The sequence below is a fragment of the Muntiacus reevesi genome, chromosome 8 (assembly GCF_963930625.1).
Source record: "Muntiacus reevesi chromosome 8, mMunRee1.1, whole genome shotgun sequence".
Lineage (NCBI taxonomy): Eukaryota > Metazoa > Chordata > Mammalia > Artiodactyla > Cervidae > Muntiacus > Muntiacus reevesi.
The window spans coordinates 94,016,894-94,032,287 of NC_089256.1; the positions used below are offsets into that span (position 1 = coordinate 94,016,894).

Below are 15,394 nucleotides of genomic sequence, written 5' to 3' on the forward strand. Positions count from 1 at the left end.
TTCTGGGAGGTGGGTCATAGAGGACCCCACTGAGATTTATGTCGGAGAGTGTTTTGCCTATGTTCTCCTCTAGGAGTTTTATAGTCTCTGGTCTTACATTTAGATCTTTAATCCATTTTGAGTTTATTTTTGTGTATGGTGTTAGAAAGTGTTCTGATTTCATTCTTTTACAAGTGGTTGACCAGTTTTCCCAGCACCACTTGTTAAAGAGGTTGTCTTTTTTCCATCGTATATCCTTGCCTCCTTTGTCAAAGATAAGGTGTCCATAGGTTCGTGGATTTATCTCTGGCTTTCTATTCTGTTTCATTGATCTACATTTCTGTCTTTGTGCCAGTACCATACTGTCTTGATGACTGTGGTTTTGCAGTAGAGTCTGAAGTCAGGCAGGTTGATTCCTCCAGTTCCATTCTTCTTTCTCAAGATTATTTTGGGTATTTGAGGTTTTTTGTATTTCCATACAAACTGTGAAATTATTTGTTCTAGTTCTGTGAAAAATACCATTGGTAGCTTGATAGGGATTGCATTGAATCTACAGATTGCTTTGGGTAGAATAGCCATTTTGACAATATTGATTCTTCCAATCCATGAACACGGTATGTTTCTCCATCTGTTTGTGTCCTCTTTGATTTCTTTCATCAGTGTTTTATAGTTTTCTATGTATAGGTCTTTTGTTTCTTTAGGTAGATATACTCCTAAGTATTTTATTCTTTTTGTTGCAATGGTGAATGGTATTGTTTCCTTAATTTCTCTTTCTGTTTTTTCATTGTTAGTATATAGGAATGCAAGAGATTTCTGTGTGTTAATTTTATATCAATCCCAGGATATATTTTCATGAATGCTGCAGCATGTGATGGTCCACTGGAAGTGAAGACAGAAAACTACACTCCTACAACCCAGCCCCAGCTTCAAGAAAGACTGTCTGCTTCAGACCTTGCCAGACTGTCTGGCAAGCGGCTGTCTGAACTGTATCGATGCTGGTGCCCAGTACAGCCATATAGCAGGCCTTCAATAAATATCTACTGAATTAATACATTAATGAATAAATAAATGACTACTTCACAAAACTGTTAAGGAATAAATGAAGAAGTAAATTGACTCCCCGAAGAGCCTGGACACATGAACACTTAAGTTCTTCCTTCCGTCTCTATTTCTCAAGAGTTCATGATCTCTGCTGGTTACAAGGCTAGAAACAGATGGCCAAGTTAAAAAAAAAATCCTCATGGGTAGGTACAGTGAGATAAAAACAGCTCTTAAAAACTGTGTGTACTCATGTATTTTGCTACATGATATGACTTTTGCTTTTCATCTTTATTCAAGATACTACCCAAACTACCAATTAAAATTTAATTACTGAATGATATAAACACAAGAGAACAGAGTAGTTTTCAAAGCAACTAACAACACAGCTTAAGGCCTACAGAGCCACAAGTAGCCTAGTCTGTGGGCAACGGGGAAAGCCTGCCATGAGCACCTGTCAAGGTCGAACCTTGCAAGTCAGAGGACCAGGTGAGGCACATCTGAATTTCTGAGCATCTCTGGTTTGAACAAGACAAGTACTTTCTGGGAACACCTCTCCTTCACTCCTTTTCTGGACAGCTTGAATCCAAACTAACCACAAAGGTTAGAGACAGTAGCACTGGGGTCAATTTTACACTTTAGAATTTAGAACCAACTCTTAAAATTATTTTAAAACTTCATTTTACTCTCCCAGCTTACATCTCCAAGCACAGAAAAAAATTTGTTTAAGGGTCTCAGTGACCCCTTAAAATCAGAATAGGGAACACACAGTTTAATGACCTCACAGCAGGTTTTAGATTCTGCTTAAGGAAAACCATACCTAACATTCTATACCAATTTACTCTGCTCTTTTTCTTTTTGAAAATTCAACTACAAACCAAAATTTCATGACTTTAAAAAAAGTTTAGGGTATTTAGATTACACTAATGAATTCCGTTTTTTTTTAAAGATGGATACTTGAAATTGCAAAATATGAATTCTAACTTTTCACTTAGGTTTTTGAAGGTAACACATGGAAACAAAATTTAATATATAGCAACTCTCAAGTGCTAAACTTTTCAACTGTATCAGTTCAATTCAGTTGCTCAGTAGTGTCCAACTCTCTGCAACCCCATAGACTGCAGCATGCCAGGCTTTCCTGTCCATCACGAACTCCCGGAGCTTAAACTAATGTCCATCGAGTCAGTGATGCCATCCAACCATTTCAAAGGTATAGGCATCCTTAATTTAGGATAGTCTGGAGTCATGGGAGGAAAGGAAATAAAAACCTCAACTTGCATCCAGATTAATTTAATCAAATAAAGAGTCAAGTGAATCAGCCTTATTGCAAACTTATGTGTGGAGACAAAACTGCTGACTAGTATCTACAAAATCATCACCTCTCTTCCTTCTCTGTTAAGTCCTGAAGCTGACCTTATCTTGACAGTCTATAAGATGCTACGGTATATGTGTTTTGCAACAGTTGTTGTACAACTCTTCAGAAAACATGTAATGCTGGTTATGAAGTAAATGCAAGACAGTCCACAAATATGAACGGCATAGGAAGTTAGACACTTCATTGTGGGAAATTAAACGCCAGCCATGAATTAGGTACGAAGTCACTAGTTTGAAATTTCTAACACTCCATAGATATTGGGGAAGAAAAGAGATGGCGCGGTCCCTAGCACGATTTGCCATATTAGGAATATCCTCTTGGTCAGAGGCAGGGTGCGGCGTGATTAGAGGACTGGTGATCAGCAGCCGTGACAGCCGCATTCCTTCACATCAGAAGGGCTGCAGAGGCGGCTGCAAGTACTCGGCCACCAGCAGCCCGCGTGGCTTGTCTGTTGGACATCAGGCCCCATCAGTTTTTGCCGAACGTATGAGGAGATTAAGCAGAACTCGCAAGACATTCGGACTGAGATACGGTTATCTGCAAACAGGTTTTCTTGACTGTCAGTCTAAAAATGCTGGGACTGAAGACCCCTGTTCAGTGCACCTGGGGTTGGGGGTGGGGGAGATATCTGCGGATATTAGAGAGGGTACAGTAAGGTGAAAGGAAATTCCTGACAGCGCTTATCTCAGAGCCCGGGGCGACATCTAAACCACACAGGGTTCTGCGCTGAGAGCCTGACGTCAGTTCCTCCGTCCCACTGAGCCCGGAGCCACAAGTACTGAGGCTACGCTCGAGAGCCCAGGAACCCGACTCCCGAAGCCTGCGCTTGGTGAGAGGGATAGCCACGGCAATCCACCGCGGTGAGAGGTCCTCTCCCCACAACCAGAGAGCAGCCCCTCTCCTCGCAGCTGGAGAAAAGCCCGCGCCGCAGTGAAGACCTACCACGGCCAAAGGTATAAAAAATAAATAACATTAAAAGAGAGAATACCCATAAGCTCCTATCTACACAGCTGAATTCTCAACTCTTTCAACTGGGTATTTCTACAAGTCACAAAAATAATTCAAATCCTTTGCCACCAACGAGCCAGTAAATGGAGCACCCTCCAGAAAGGCCAGCTCCTGGAAACCCTGCTGCTAAATAATGAATGTGCTCCCAGGCACAGAGAGAATGTCCTGCGGTTTCAGATTCTAGCTGGAAAAGTAGAAAGTGCTTTCTAGTTGAGCCCTCTTCACACGTTCTTGCTTCTTAACAGCGGACCATCAACTCCTTTAGTAGCTCTTGGCTCCAGAACAGATACATGATCCAGGTTGGTTTCTACCAGCTAATTAAACCATTTTATATTCTGAAATTGTAACCCGGTAATTTATCACGGCACACTGTTTGGTATCCAAACTTTCATCTTGCAACAACAGAATCTAGTATTCTTCAGAATTAGAAAGTGGATTCTCTTTATGCGATTACAATCATGTCCGTTTTAGGCAGCTAGATCTACTGTAGAATGTGACTCACTCACTAGATCTGAGAATTTACACGGAATTTCTGGCAGGATTATGCTACTTCCTTTAAATTTAATGAGAGGAGGTGAAGAAAGCCACAATCTGACACAAAGGTTAAGACAAGCAGTGGACTTCTGCTAAAAATACTCTTATCTTCCTTCTGTGCAAAGGTAACTATTTTTGTGTGTGCAAGAGAAATACATGTTTTGAACTCAAATGCCAATATAATTTTCATTCCTTATATGAAAGGAAAATAGCAGGAGCAACAAAATAAATCAGTGAAGTGAAGAAGCTACATTTGGCCATAACCACAGTCAGCACTCAAGGCATTATTTCTCACTTAAGGTTGCTTAAAGTAAGAACGCACTTCCGGTCAGAGGCTGCCATTTATTACGGCTCAGATACTCTTGCTCACTGCTTTAAGGGCACATAATGACTTGGCATTGAGCAGAAATTTCTCAACCTTGGCACCACCGACCTCTCCAGCCGGATGAGTCTCTGGTGTGGGGGCGTGCGTTGGAGGATGTTTAGCAGCATCCCTGGCCTCTACTCACTAGCTGCCAGTGCCGCCTCCCCATTCACTTGTGACAACTGAAAATGTCTCCAGACACTGCAGAAAGTCCCCAGCGGGCGGGGCCAAGTCACCCAGGGTTAGCTCTACTGGTACAGAGTACAGACTAGTCAAATAGCGAAACAAGATTGAGATTTAAATTTCTCCTCCTTTTTCAATGACATTTCAAATAGCTGCTATTCCAAATCCTCAAATGACTAAACAGAATTCAATTTCTGTGAACAGCAACAACAAAAACCCAATTTCAACTTTAAATGTAACTAAAAATGTTTCGGGCTTCCCTGGTGGGGAAGGTAAACAACCTGTCTGCAATGCAGGAGACCTGGGTTCAATCCCTGGATCAGGAAGATCCTCTGGAAAACGGAATGGTTACCCACTCCAGTGTTCTTGGTTGGAGAATTCCATGGATAGAGGAGCCTGGCAGGCTAAGGTTCGTGGGGTCACAAAGAGTTGGAAATGACTGAGTGACTAACACACACAAAAATGTTTTAAATTCCAATCTCTTAATTTCAGCAATCCCATGAACTTCTAGATGTACTTTTAATTCAAAAAGTTTACATTTGAAACTATAATTTTTAACTTTGCAACTAGTTAATGGAGATGGACCCCCGTATTTGCATCCAGGGCTGAACTTTATGTCAGTTGAGGATGGTCATTCCTGTTGGTGTCAAAAGATCTACTCACTGCAAATCTCATACCTGCTCTTGGAGAGGAAAGCAGGGCCTGGGGTCTGCTCAGGGCTCAGGCCTCCCCCCGGCTTCTGCCACAGCGTCAGGTATCTGACAGAGAGTCATTGCCGAGAGAGGGTCTCCTTGTACAAATCCTTCTTCCTAGATACAACTGGGTCTTTTCTTAATTCAAAGGATCCATCAACATTTATTTTGTAAAAAGCTGCTTTTGCATACTAACTGCCAGTTTTGTGGTTTGTGTTAAAAACAAAGTGACTTATTATTTATTATTTTAGAGACTGGCCTAAAATAGAAGTATACCTAATTAATTTAACCAAAATTCTCCAAAGGATGTGAGGCCCTAAATCACAGTCACAACCTTTCTATGTAAACATACTGACAGTTATAGATAGATACACATACGCATTATGGAAAATGGACGGTGACTCCGCCAAGGTTCTGGGCTGTAGCTTTGCAGATAGCACTCTATCTGATGCACTGCCTTATAGGCAGTGAAAATTTGGAGACAAAGATTACTCACAGAGCCATGTTCTGAGAATGAGAGCCTAAATTTATTCCTTAAATTTCCACGGAGACAATTCTGGGTTCTCCTGTTAGTTCTTGCACTTCAGTGTACTCAGGCTTAAGACAGCTGTTAACCTCTCATTTGTTTAGTGGTCTTTTGAATTCCTGAATAGTCATGGTTGCTTTAATCACACTCTAATTTAGACACAGGAAGATCAATGAAGGGCAAGTCTGTAAAACAGCCCAGGTACCTACAGGAAAAAGACGCATGCACGCACACACATACTATTTCCCAGAACAACACAGCTTACAACGCTTGTCATATCACACGTATCACTACCCTGCAGACACAAGGGCACGCAGCAGCTCCCCGAGAAGAGCAGCCCCTAGAAGTTACTCACAGCTGACCTGATGCGAGGAAGGCGGATACGTACCATCAAAACTACCTTGCTCGGAAGCAAGACGCAACAGCTGATTGTATGTTTCGACAGAAGGCTGATAAACAAAGACTCCAGAATTGAAGCAGTCAGGCCATCCTGGGTCTGGTGCCGCTGACAATTCTTCTCTCTCAAAAAGATCGTCAATATTGGCTAGGACCTGATTCAAGGGTAAAGGGTGGGAGAAGGGAAAGCGTCACAGAGCTGTTGTTCTTCTACAGCAGAACCCTTCCTAAGCTCTCCTCAAGTTCTCCAGCACACGAGATGCGATCTGTTGCTGGACTAGCTCTTCAGACGACACCTGTGAGGCAGACTGGTCTTACTCTCCTCCAACACCTGACACTTCCCAACAGCAGTTTTATCTGCACTTTACGGTCAAGTCCTGACCGCATTCTTCACATGCCTAACTGGTTTCAGTTACTATATCCATCTCTCCAGCCATCAAAGGCACACTCACCAGAGTATCTGCATCCATGAACACACATTTGGAGTACTGTGTGAGTGTCCAGCAGTGGAGTTTAGTCAACGTGACACCCAACTCAGGCCTCTTCATTAAGGTGAGATGCGCAGAATCACCGCTGTCCAGGACATCCACCACGATGACTTCATCAAAGACAGTCTCTAAAGTTTTCCTGTCAAAGTGAAATCCAGAAAACAGCTCTCAGCACCTCTTCAGAACAAGTGACCTATATAACATAAGACTGCATCCTTATTAGCTTGTCAACAACGACAGCAATCTGTTACTTTGGTATACTACGGTCTCTTAAATATGTCCTAATTGGCTTCAGCACAAACTGTTAATTTGCATGTGCAGTTAATTTCACTAAAATGGTAAGAACTGCTTATGGGGAGGATGAACTACTTGTCTTAAACACTATCAGAGAAGAAGTTCCGTATGTTTTATTGTACCACTGAATACCAGGCAAATTGTATTTCACAATTGTATTTCAGCCTGTAAAAATGTAACTGATGTTTGGTCAGACGTCTTTTCAACAACCGACATCTTTAACAGTAATATTTTATTAGAACTGATTCTTGCTGACCACTGAATCCTTTTCCAAGTAATGCTGAGTTAAGACATACAGTATCTGCACCGAAGCCCGTAACGAATTAATAATTTTTGCTAAAGCAGCTGACAACTGCCTGAAGCTGTGTTTCATAAAAGAAGTTGAGTGACTCAATGACTCGGGTTTCCATTCTTTTGCATCGAATACAACCAACATTTGTTATACGCTTAGCACGCCTGGCATGAGCGACTCACTCTGGTTTGTAAGGTACAACACTTCTCCCTGGCCAAAATTAACTACAGACTGACTTTAGAAAGCAAGCCAGAGGTGAGAGAAGCGGCGGTGTACTTCCCAGGTGAGACACTAACTCAACACAAGAAAACACAGGAGAAAGACAGGTCATCACTCAAAGTTGACAACATCACGCATGTGGAACAAAACTGCTACTGCACTAGTCACCTCCTAAACTGTACAAAAATATGCTCCAGTTCACAGTGTAAACTTGATTTCTTTGAAAGAAATGGTTGTGTACCACTGACGACCGGAAAGGGGGCCTGGTTTCTTGGTTTCTAAGACCACATCCTCTTTCTTACAGTATCCTCACTAAAGTGATTACAGATGAGGACATACACAGAGGAGGCAGTCTGGGGGTAATTTGGTTTTCCTAAATCACCCTTTAGGAACAAGATTGTTAGTGTGTGAGATATACGTATGCATATATAATGCCTCTTTTTCAGGGGTCCTTGGCATGTGCTTACATTTTTTGAAGAGTCACAAAAGGGGCATTTTCAACTTCTATAAGGGATAAAAGAACGCAAAAATAAACTCAATACAGAGGTGCTAGTGTGGCAAGGTACTCTTAAATAAGTTAGTATGAGGATCAAGGCAGTTGATTCATATACTTCAAAATTTAACTCCCAAAAAGTAACATGAACTAACCCAATCAACAAGCAGCTTGTACCCCTCGGGGTCCTTCTTAGCAGGACCCCTAATTCAGAGAGCCCTTTGGAAAATATCTAGTGTACTGAATTGTAAATAAAGATCATTAGGTTGCTAATGTCAGACGTGGTGGAGAAAACTGCTCCTTTCTTTCAAAGGCCAGGAGGTTTGCTTGGCCGGAAACAGGAACAACAGCCCTGCTCCCTTTGGGGGAAAGGCGCACAGGTGAAGCAGGACGACACAGAGGAGCGGCTGCGCCGAGTCCTCGCCTGGATCACCCGGAGAGGACCTGCCCACGAGAGGGCCCAACTCTGGCCGGGGCCAGTAAGCGCTAGGGCCAGAAGTCCACCGCCCAGATGGAGCGCGGTGGGAACAGTTCCCAAGAGCCAGGAAGAGGCTTCGGACCCAGGAAGCCTTCACTCAGCAGCGCTCACCGCTCTCCACCGGCACTCAGCCCCTGCAGAGGGTCTGGCCGGAAGGCCCACTGATGCCAGAAACAGGGGAGGGGCCGTCAGAGCCCAGCCACGGCCGGCGGCGAGTCCTCACCTCATGGCGTCCGAGACCTGCGGGGTGGTGAGCGCGACCAGCCGCCTGGAGGTCCTGTGCTGCTGCAGAGACCGGCCCAGGACCAGAGCTCCTTTGGCGTAGGAATCGTTCGTGGTCAGCGTCACAAAGGCCTGATCTTAAAACAAGGAAAACAAGGTCTTCATCACATCCTCCTAACCAGAGAACAGGACCCCAGGACCCTGGTCACCAACAGCGGGGCAAAATCAGCTCCTCTGGGATTAACCTGCTCGATCAATAAGGGAACAGCCTCCTGGGGGGTGGGGGCGGGGAGAGAGAACCCAGGGACCACGTTAGGGGGGTCTCGTACCATTCTTTAGCAGGAGATCATCGGCAACCTTCAGGAGGCTATAAACATTAAATCCAATCTAGAGTCCAGGCATGCTGAATTCTCGGACCACACAGTAGCTTAACACCCAGCGGGCCAGGACCAGGCAGCAGAGGAGAGACGGAGCAGCGCATTTTCTGTCCGTCCTCCACGGTACCACAGACAGTACTCTCAGTCAGGAACAGAGCCAGCCAACAACCTCACCGACAGCGTCGGAAGCAGAGGCCATAGTCTTCACCCAGGCGCTCACATGCGCCAAGCCTCAGGCTTTTTCACCTCTTTCTCAACCTGGAGCCAAGACTCCACAGTCACCCAACCACCTCCCCAGAGGCGCTTGGAGTCTCTCTTAAACATCACTTCCCGCGACAAGCCTTCCCTCCTTGATGCCTCCATCTAAATAGGGGCCCACCACTGTTGAGTGGATTTAGGGACCACCTCACAAGCTCTAGCAAACCCGCCTCCTTTTCCTTGGAGAAGCAAGCAGTACTTCCCACCCAGGACCCTGGGGCCCCTCAGCCCTCTCTTCCACACTCATGGTTGTTCTGTCGCTCAGTCATGTCTGACTCACTGTGACCCCTAGACTGCAGCCCGCCAGGCTCCTCTGTTCATGGACTTCTCAAGGCAAGAACACTGCAGTGGGTTGCCATGTTCTCAGGGGTCTGTCCTGACCCAGAGATCAAACCCACATCTCCTGCTTGGCAGGCGGATTCTTCACCACCTGGCCACCAGAGAATCCCCCTCCCCTCACACACACACATTCAAAAATCAATCTCCAACAATCACTTAGTTGCCAATACATGAATTATTCTTCCTCCTGAACAAGCCCAACTCTCCCAGGACCACCAGCCAAGCCTTTAGGGTTTCTTTAGTCCTTCCCAGGACGATTCCGGGACACATGCCCTCCTGAAAGGGATTTTAACGTTAGAACAGGCTGGTGGGCATCCAAGCACAGAGGATCCAGCGCTGCCGGGGCTGACGTGGGTCCCTGCGGCCCTAGCAGGGAGTCGGGCACCGTAACAAAGTCGCTGATTTGTCTTAGGTTTCCTCTTCCTGCCTTTCCCGTCTTCAGTTGGAGCCTGGAGGCAAATTCCCACGGGAAGAGGACACTGGAGGCCGGCCACTGGCCAGCACACGTCCCAGCCGCAGATCTGGGCAGCCTTCACACACAGCCTGGGATTCTCTGTTAAGCAGTAGGTCTGGAGTTTCCACCTGCACCGCGCCCTCCCCCCGGTCATCTGCCTCTCAGCCACTCTAGGAAAGCTCAGAACAGCGCCCCCATCCCTTGGCAAACCCATCAACCCCTGCTGTTCTCATTTCTTCAACCCATCAATAAGACAGCAATATTTTGGTCGGCCCACCGCAAGGGCGCTTAACGTGGGGCACGATGAATGATGTTTCAACTCAAAGATGGTCCTGATTCCAGGGCCATGGAGGAGGGCATGGCAACCCACTCCAGTATCCGTGCCTGGAGAATCCCCGGCCAAGAGGAGCTACAGTCCACGGGTCCCCAAGAGTCGGACATCACCGAGGCCACTTAGCGCACACACACCGGGGATCAAGGAGAAAAGTTTACAGGTAAGTAGGACTCCAGGCTTTCAGGAAGCACGGATGTGGATGATTTCCCAAAGGAAGCGGGAGGCAGGACAAACCTTAGGAACCGAGGTTTGCAAGGCGAAGGAAAGGCAGCTGGGAGGAGGCTAAACCCTCCCGGAGACGGCCGAGCCCGGGTGACTGCTGAAATCTGCCCGCAGTTCAGTGGCTGCAGTAACCCCACCATCAGACCCCACAGCACGGTCTGGGGTCCTCGGGGGCAGACTCGCCGCGCGGCCGGACACCCCGCAACAAGTGCGCCGCGCCTTCCCACCGCGCGGGTCCCGCTCCGCGGGGGCGCTCGCCGGGCGCGGGCTTCCCGCAAGCCTGCCCCAAAGGCCTAAAAATAGGCTCGGCGAGGCGGCCAGCGCCGGGGCTGACGGCCGAGGAGCCGGGCCGGGGCCGCCGGCGGGCCCGCCTCGAGGCCGCCCCTTCCCGGAGGTCCCGGCCGGCGGCCGTGGCGGCGGCGCCCCGCGACCCCGCCGCGCTCCGGGCGTCGGGCCGGGCGCCCCCGAGGAGCCGGCTCCCCGCCCCTACGCAGCCCGCCGCACTGCCCCGCCCGCCCGCCCTTCACGGTGCGCGCAGCAGGAAGGGCGAGGAGACGGAAGCAGGAACGGGGCTCCGGCGGCGGGCCCGGGCGCCGCGCTCCGGCTCGGGACGGCCGCGCGGGCCCCGGGGCGGCGGGCGGCGGCTGGCGCAGGGAGCGGCGCGCCCGGCCGCGGCCAGCCCGCAACTTCGCGGCGGCCCCCGTCCCGCCGGGAGCGCCCCCGCGGCGGAGGGCCGGGGGCGGCGCGTACCTGTCATGGTGCAGCCGGGGGCGCGGGCCGCCGCAGCCGCAGCCGCAAGTTCGTGACTCGGAGACGCCGCGCGCGGGGAGCGAGCGCGGCCGGCGAGGAGGCGCGGCGGGAGCCGAGCGTCCGCCCGGAGCGCTCTTATAGCGGCCGTCACGTGGCCGCGCACGCTCCCCGCGCCCGCCGGCATCCTCGCGGGGAGGCGGCCCCGGCGCCGGACCCGGGTCCTCACCCAGCCCTGCCCCGGAGGCCGGGGCCCGCGTCCCCTGCCGCGGCCGCTCTGGTCCTGGCCCGGCCCCGCGGCACCTGCCTGAGGCCCTGGGGATCTGGCGGGGGCGTTGGCGGCAGAGTGGCATCCCAGGGACAAACTCCCAAAGAGGCCAAGGACTGGGGAACTTCACAAAACTAAGCGAAAACCCCAGATCACCCCCGTTAGAGTAATTCATCTCAGCTGCTTGTGTGAAACTTCAAGTGTAACTGCACTTTCTTCACCTGGAATTCCAAATCACCCTCCGGAAGCATTTCTCAGCGTTCTCACCATTGGTTTCGTGGCCTTAACCGAAAAACAGAATGAATATTCACTACGTTAGATTCTTGAAGTCCTCTGCATCAATTAGATATTCCAGTGCTTCACTGAATTAACAAACGTTAACTCAATGAAGTAGGTTCTATAATCTTCATTTTACAGATGAAGAAGCTGAGTCACAGAAAAGTCACTTGGCTATGGTGGTATCATGGAAGTGGAGAAAGGAGGGCTTGAACCATGGCAGTTTTGTTACAGAACTGACCTTGCAAGCAAGACCATGACATCTCTGGTACTGCTGCTGCTGAGTCACTTCAGTCGTGTCTGACTCTCTGCGACCCCGTAGACGGCAGCCCTCCAGGCTCCCCCATCCCTGGGATTCTCCAGGCAAGAACACTGGAGTGGGTTGCCATTTCCTTCTCCAGTGCATGAAAGTGAAAAGCGAAAGTGAAGAGGCTCAGTCGTGTCCAACTCTTGGCGACCCCATGGACTGCAGCCCACCAGGCTCCTCTGTCCATGGGATTTTCCAGGCAAGAGTACGGGAGTGGGGTGCCATTGCCTTCTCCCATCTCTGGTACACTGGTGCCCAAAAGGTTAGTGAACTATGCTAACTGTGGTTGGGTAATACAGTCTTTTAGGTTAATCTGTTTCACAAATCATGAAAAAGTGAATTTGTCATTTTTCTAGGAAGTTGAGAAATAGTTCTCTGATGTGATCACACCCTTCTCCCCCCATCTCTTCCCTCCAGTCCAATCACACAGGAAAGCAGCAGCTATATTGATACAAGTCTCTGCAAACAATAGCTGCTCAGTATCTGCTGAATGGAAACCAAACAGGAAGTTGACAACATAAGTTGAAACAAGGAAACAGATGCTTTAGAATGGGTGATTTATTTGTAAAGGTGGTATTGCTATTCTCAAACCCATCACATATGTGTGCTTAATCACTCAAAGACAACTCCTTCCAACTCTCTGCAGCCCTGTAGGCTGTAGCCCACCAGTCTTCTCTGACCATGGAATTTTCCAAGCAGAAGTACTGGAGCAGGTTGCCATTTCCTACACCAGGGAATCTTCCTGACACAGTATTTGAACCCCAGTCTCTGGTGCCTCCTGCATTGGCAGGCAGATCCTTTACCACTAGTGACACCTGGGAAGCCCAAACTAATTATATCACTGCTTATTCACACGTAGGCCCGGACCTCCCACATCAGAATCACTTGGGGGCACTTGTTAAAAAAGGCAGATTTTTGGTTCTAAGCCCAGACCCCTGAATCAGAGTCTTAATAATAGAACCCAGGAATCAGCATTTTAAATGTCATCTCTGGGAGATTCTTGAATCCCTTCCCCCATCCTGACCATAGCAATTGACACCACGGATTCATGTCGGAAGACTGCCTGATTACTTGGCATTCTAAACTTCCTTTGAAGGAAGTGGAAATGTGGGGAGAAGGTGCAGTAAGTGGGTTACCACTTACTCAAAAAACTTTGAGTAAGTAAACTTACTACTTACAAGTTTAGAAGAGTTGGAGCTCTTTAAGGACGATTAGGCTTCCCAGGTGGTGCTAGTTGTAAAGAACCCACCTGCCAATGCAGGAGATTAAAAAGATTCAATCCCTGGGTCAGGAAGACCCCCCAGAAGAGGAAATGGCAACCCATTCCAGTGTGTTCTTGCGTGGAGAATCCCATGGACAGGGGAGCCTGGTGGGCTATTGTCCGTAAGAGTCAGACACAACTGAAGCAACTTAGCAAGCATGCAAGGAAGATAAAAGGCTATCGCTGAGTTGCACCTACCTGAGGAGAGGAAAGGGGCGCTAGTGGTAAAGAACCCACCAGCCAAGCAGGACAAGTGAGAGACGCAGGTTCAACCCCTGGGCCAGGAAGATCCCTTGGAGGAGGAAACGGCAACCCATGCCAGTATTCTTGCTTGGATTAGCCCACGGACAGAGGAGCCTCGTACCCTACAGTCCACAGGGTTGCCAAGAGTTGGACACAACTGAAATGACAGCCCAACATGTGCACCGGGAAAGGGAAAAGAGTGGTGCTTCCAGGTTGGAATTGCTCTTTTCCATGCTGATCAGTGAACTCGAGAGAGTGAGGTTTTCCTCTGTCACCCAGGAACCCTCTGCCCTTAAGACACTTAACCACCTGCTGCTTGAAACCTTAAGTATTCAGACTGGGCTCCCACAGGGTGTGGTTCTGGGGCCAAAAGGGCAAAGCCTAGAGGGAGAGCTGGGGCCAACTAGAACTGGCAGGCTTTCCTTAGGAACAGCGCCTCTCTGCTCCACGCTCCCCCACGCCCCCACCAACCCACGGTGCTTCAGTAAAAGCAGTCACCAGAGCCTCCTTCCTGTGTTTCATGTGAGAAAAACGTTTACGGGAGACAGAGTCACGGAAACAGAGACTGCAGCTTCTACCACATGGAGTCACATAGGGGCATTTTAAGGTGGCTGCAGTCTATTCTTGCATGTTGTCTTAATTGAGATTACTAATCGTGGCCCACTGACCAGTTTTCCTGAGGGTATTCCACATTGAGCTCCTTGAATTATGAGATCAAAGCGTCTCAAATTTTAATGTGACCACAAACTGCCTGGGAATTTTGTTGAAATGCAGATTCTGACTCAGTGGTTTTGGGTGGATCTCTCAGATGATGTCTCAGGCTGTGGACCAAGTAGGTATTCAAACATTCTGGCTTATAAGGCTTTGCAAGTAGATAGATACTACCTGCAAATACCACCTTAATACCTGTACCGAGACAGATGTCTGAGACTTTCATTTGTTTACTGTTTTTCTGTGAAATTTAAACTTGTAGAATTTCTGATTCCTAAAAAGAGATTTAAGGTAAAAAAAAAAATCTGTATTCTACAAGAGTACCCAGAACTATTAACCATTTAAACTTTTGCTAAATCCATATATTCAGCGTGGTTGGTCCAAATTAATTTTTAGTTGGCCTTGGAATGCATTATGTAATTTTTTTTGGCAGGATACTTACCTTCTTGATTATGTTTTGTTTTTTTTTAATGTTTTGTTTAAGATAATGCCGAAATCAGTTTGCATTCCCTTGAGCACACAGGCTAATTGATGGTGGGAACAACTGACCTGGAAATATAATCAAGAGCAGAGGGCAATGTGCTGCCCTAAGACACAAAGAGTTCCCATGGACAGGCCATGGGGTAGATACACCGCATCTGGCCAAACTCAGGAACTAGCTAGGTAACCGACAGCTTAAAAGTTTTCCCTTAATTGATAATACATAAAATCCATACCTGGAATTACTGCCAGTGACCACAACCATGTTTGTATCTAAACTGAAAGCTTAGTTTCAAGATATATTATCCTTGGAGGCCCAGAGGAGCCCATTCTTTACTCAAGAGTTGGAGTCCCAACTCCACAAGTTCCTAGAGCTTGGTGACCAGCTCCATTACCTTAAAAGAAAGCTTTGTTGCTGTTCAACTGCCAAGTCCTGTCCAACTCTTTGTGACCCCATGGACTGCAGCACGCCAGGCTTCCTGTCCTTTACCAGCTCCTGGAGTTTGCCCAGATTCATGTCCACTGAATCAGTGATG

The 15,394-nt window shown here is 47.9% G+C and overlaps 1 protein-coding gene across 2 annotated transcripts in view; it reads right to left on the reverse strand.

Moving 5' to 3' along the window:
• GYG1 (glycogenin 1) overlaps positions 1 to 11,444 on the reverse strand; it is a 46,047-nt gene extending 34,603 nt beyond the window's left edge. Inside the window, exons 1-4 of one of the 2 annotated variants that reach the window (XM_065942767.1) lie at positions 11,316 to 11,444; positions 8,583 to 8,718; positions 6,548 to 6,722; positions 6,088 to 6,250 (exon numbers count right to left, since the gene is read on the reverse strand). In XM_065942767.1, coding sequence (XP_065798839.1) covers positions 6,088 to 6,250; positions 6,548 to 6,722; positions 8,583 to 8,718; positions 11,316 to 11,322 — 481 coding nt within the window. In that variant the 5' untranslated portion in view covers positions 11,323 to 11,444. Of the gene's footprint in view, positions 1 to 6,087; positions 6,251 to 6,547; positions 6,723 to 8,582; positions 8,719 to 10,577; positions 10,945 to 11,315 lie in introns of those variants that run through there. The other variant, XM_065942768.1, reaches the window with a different exon arrangement.
• Positions 11,445 to 15,394: the final 3,950 nt, after the last annotated feature.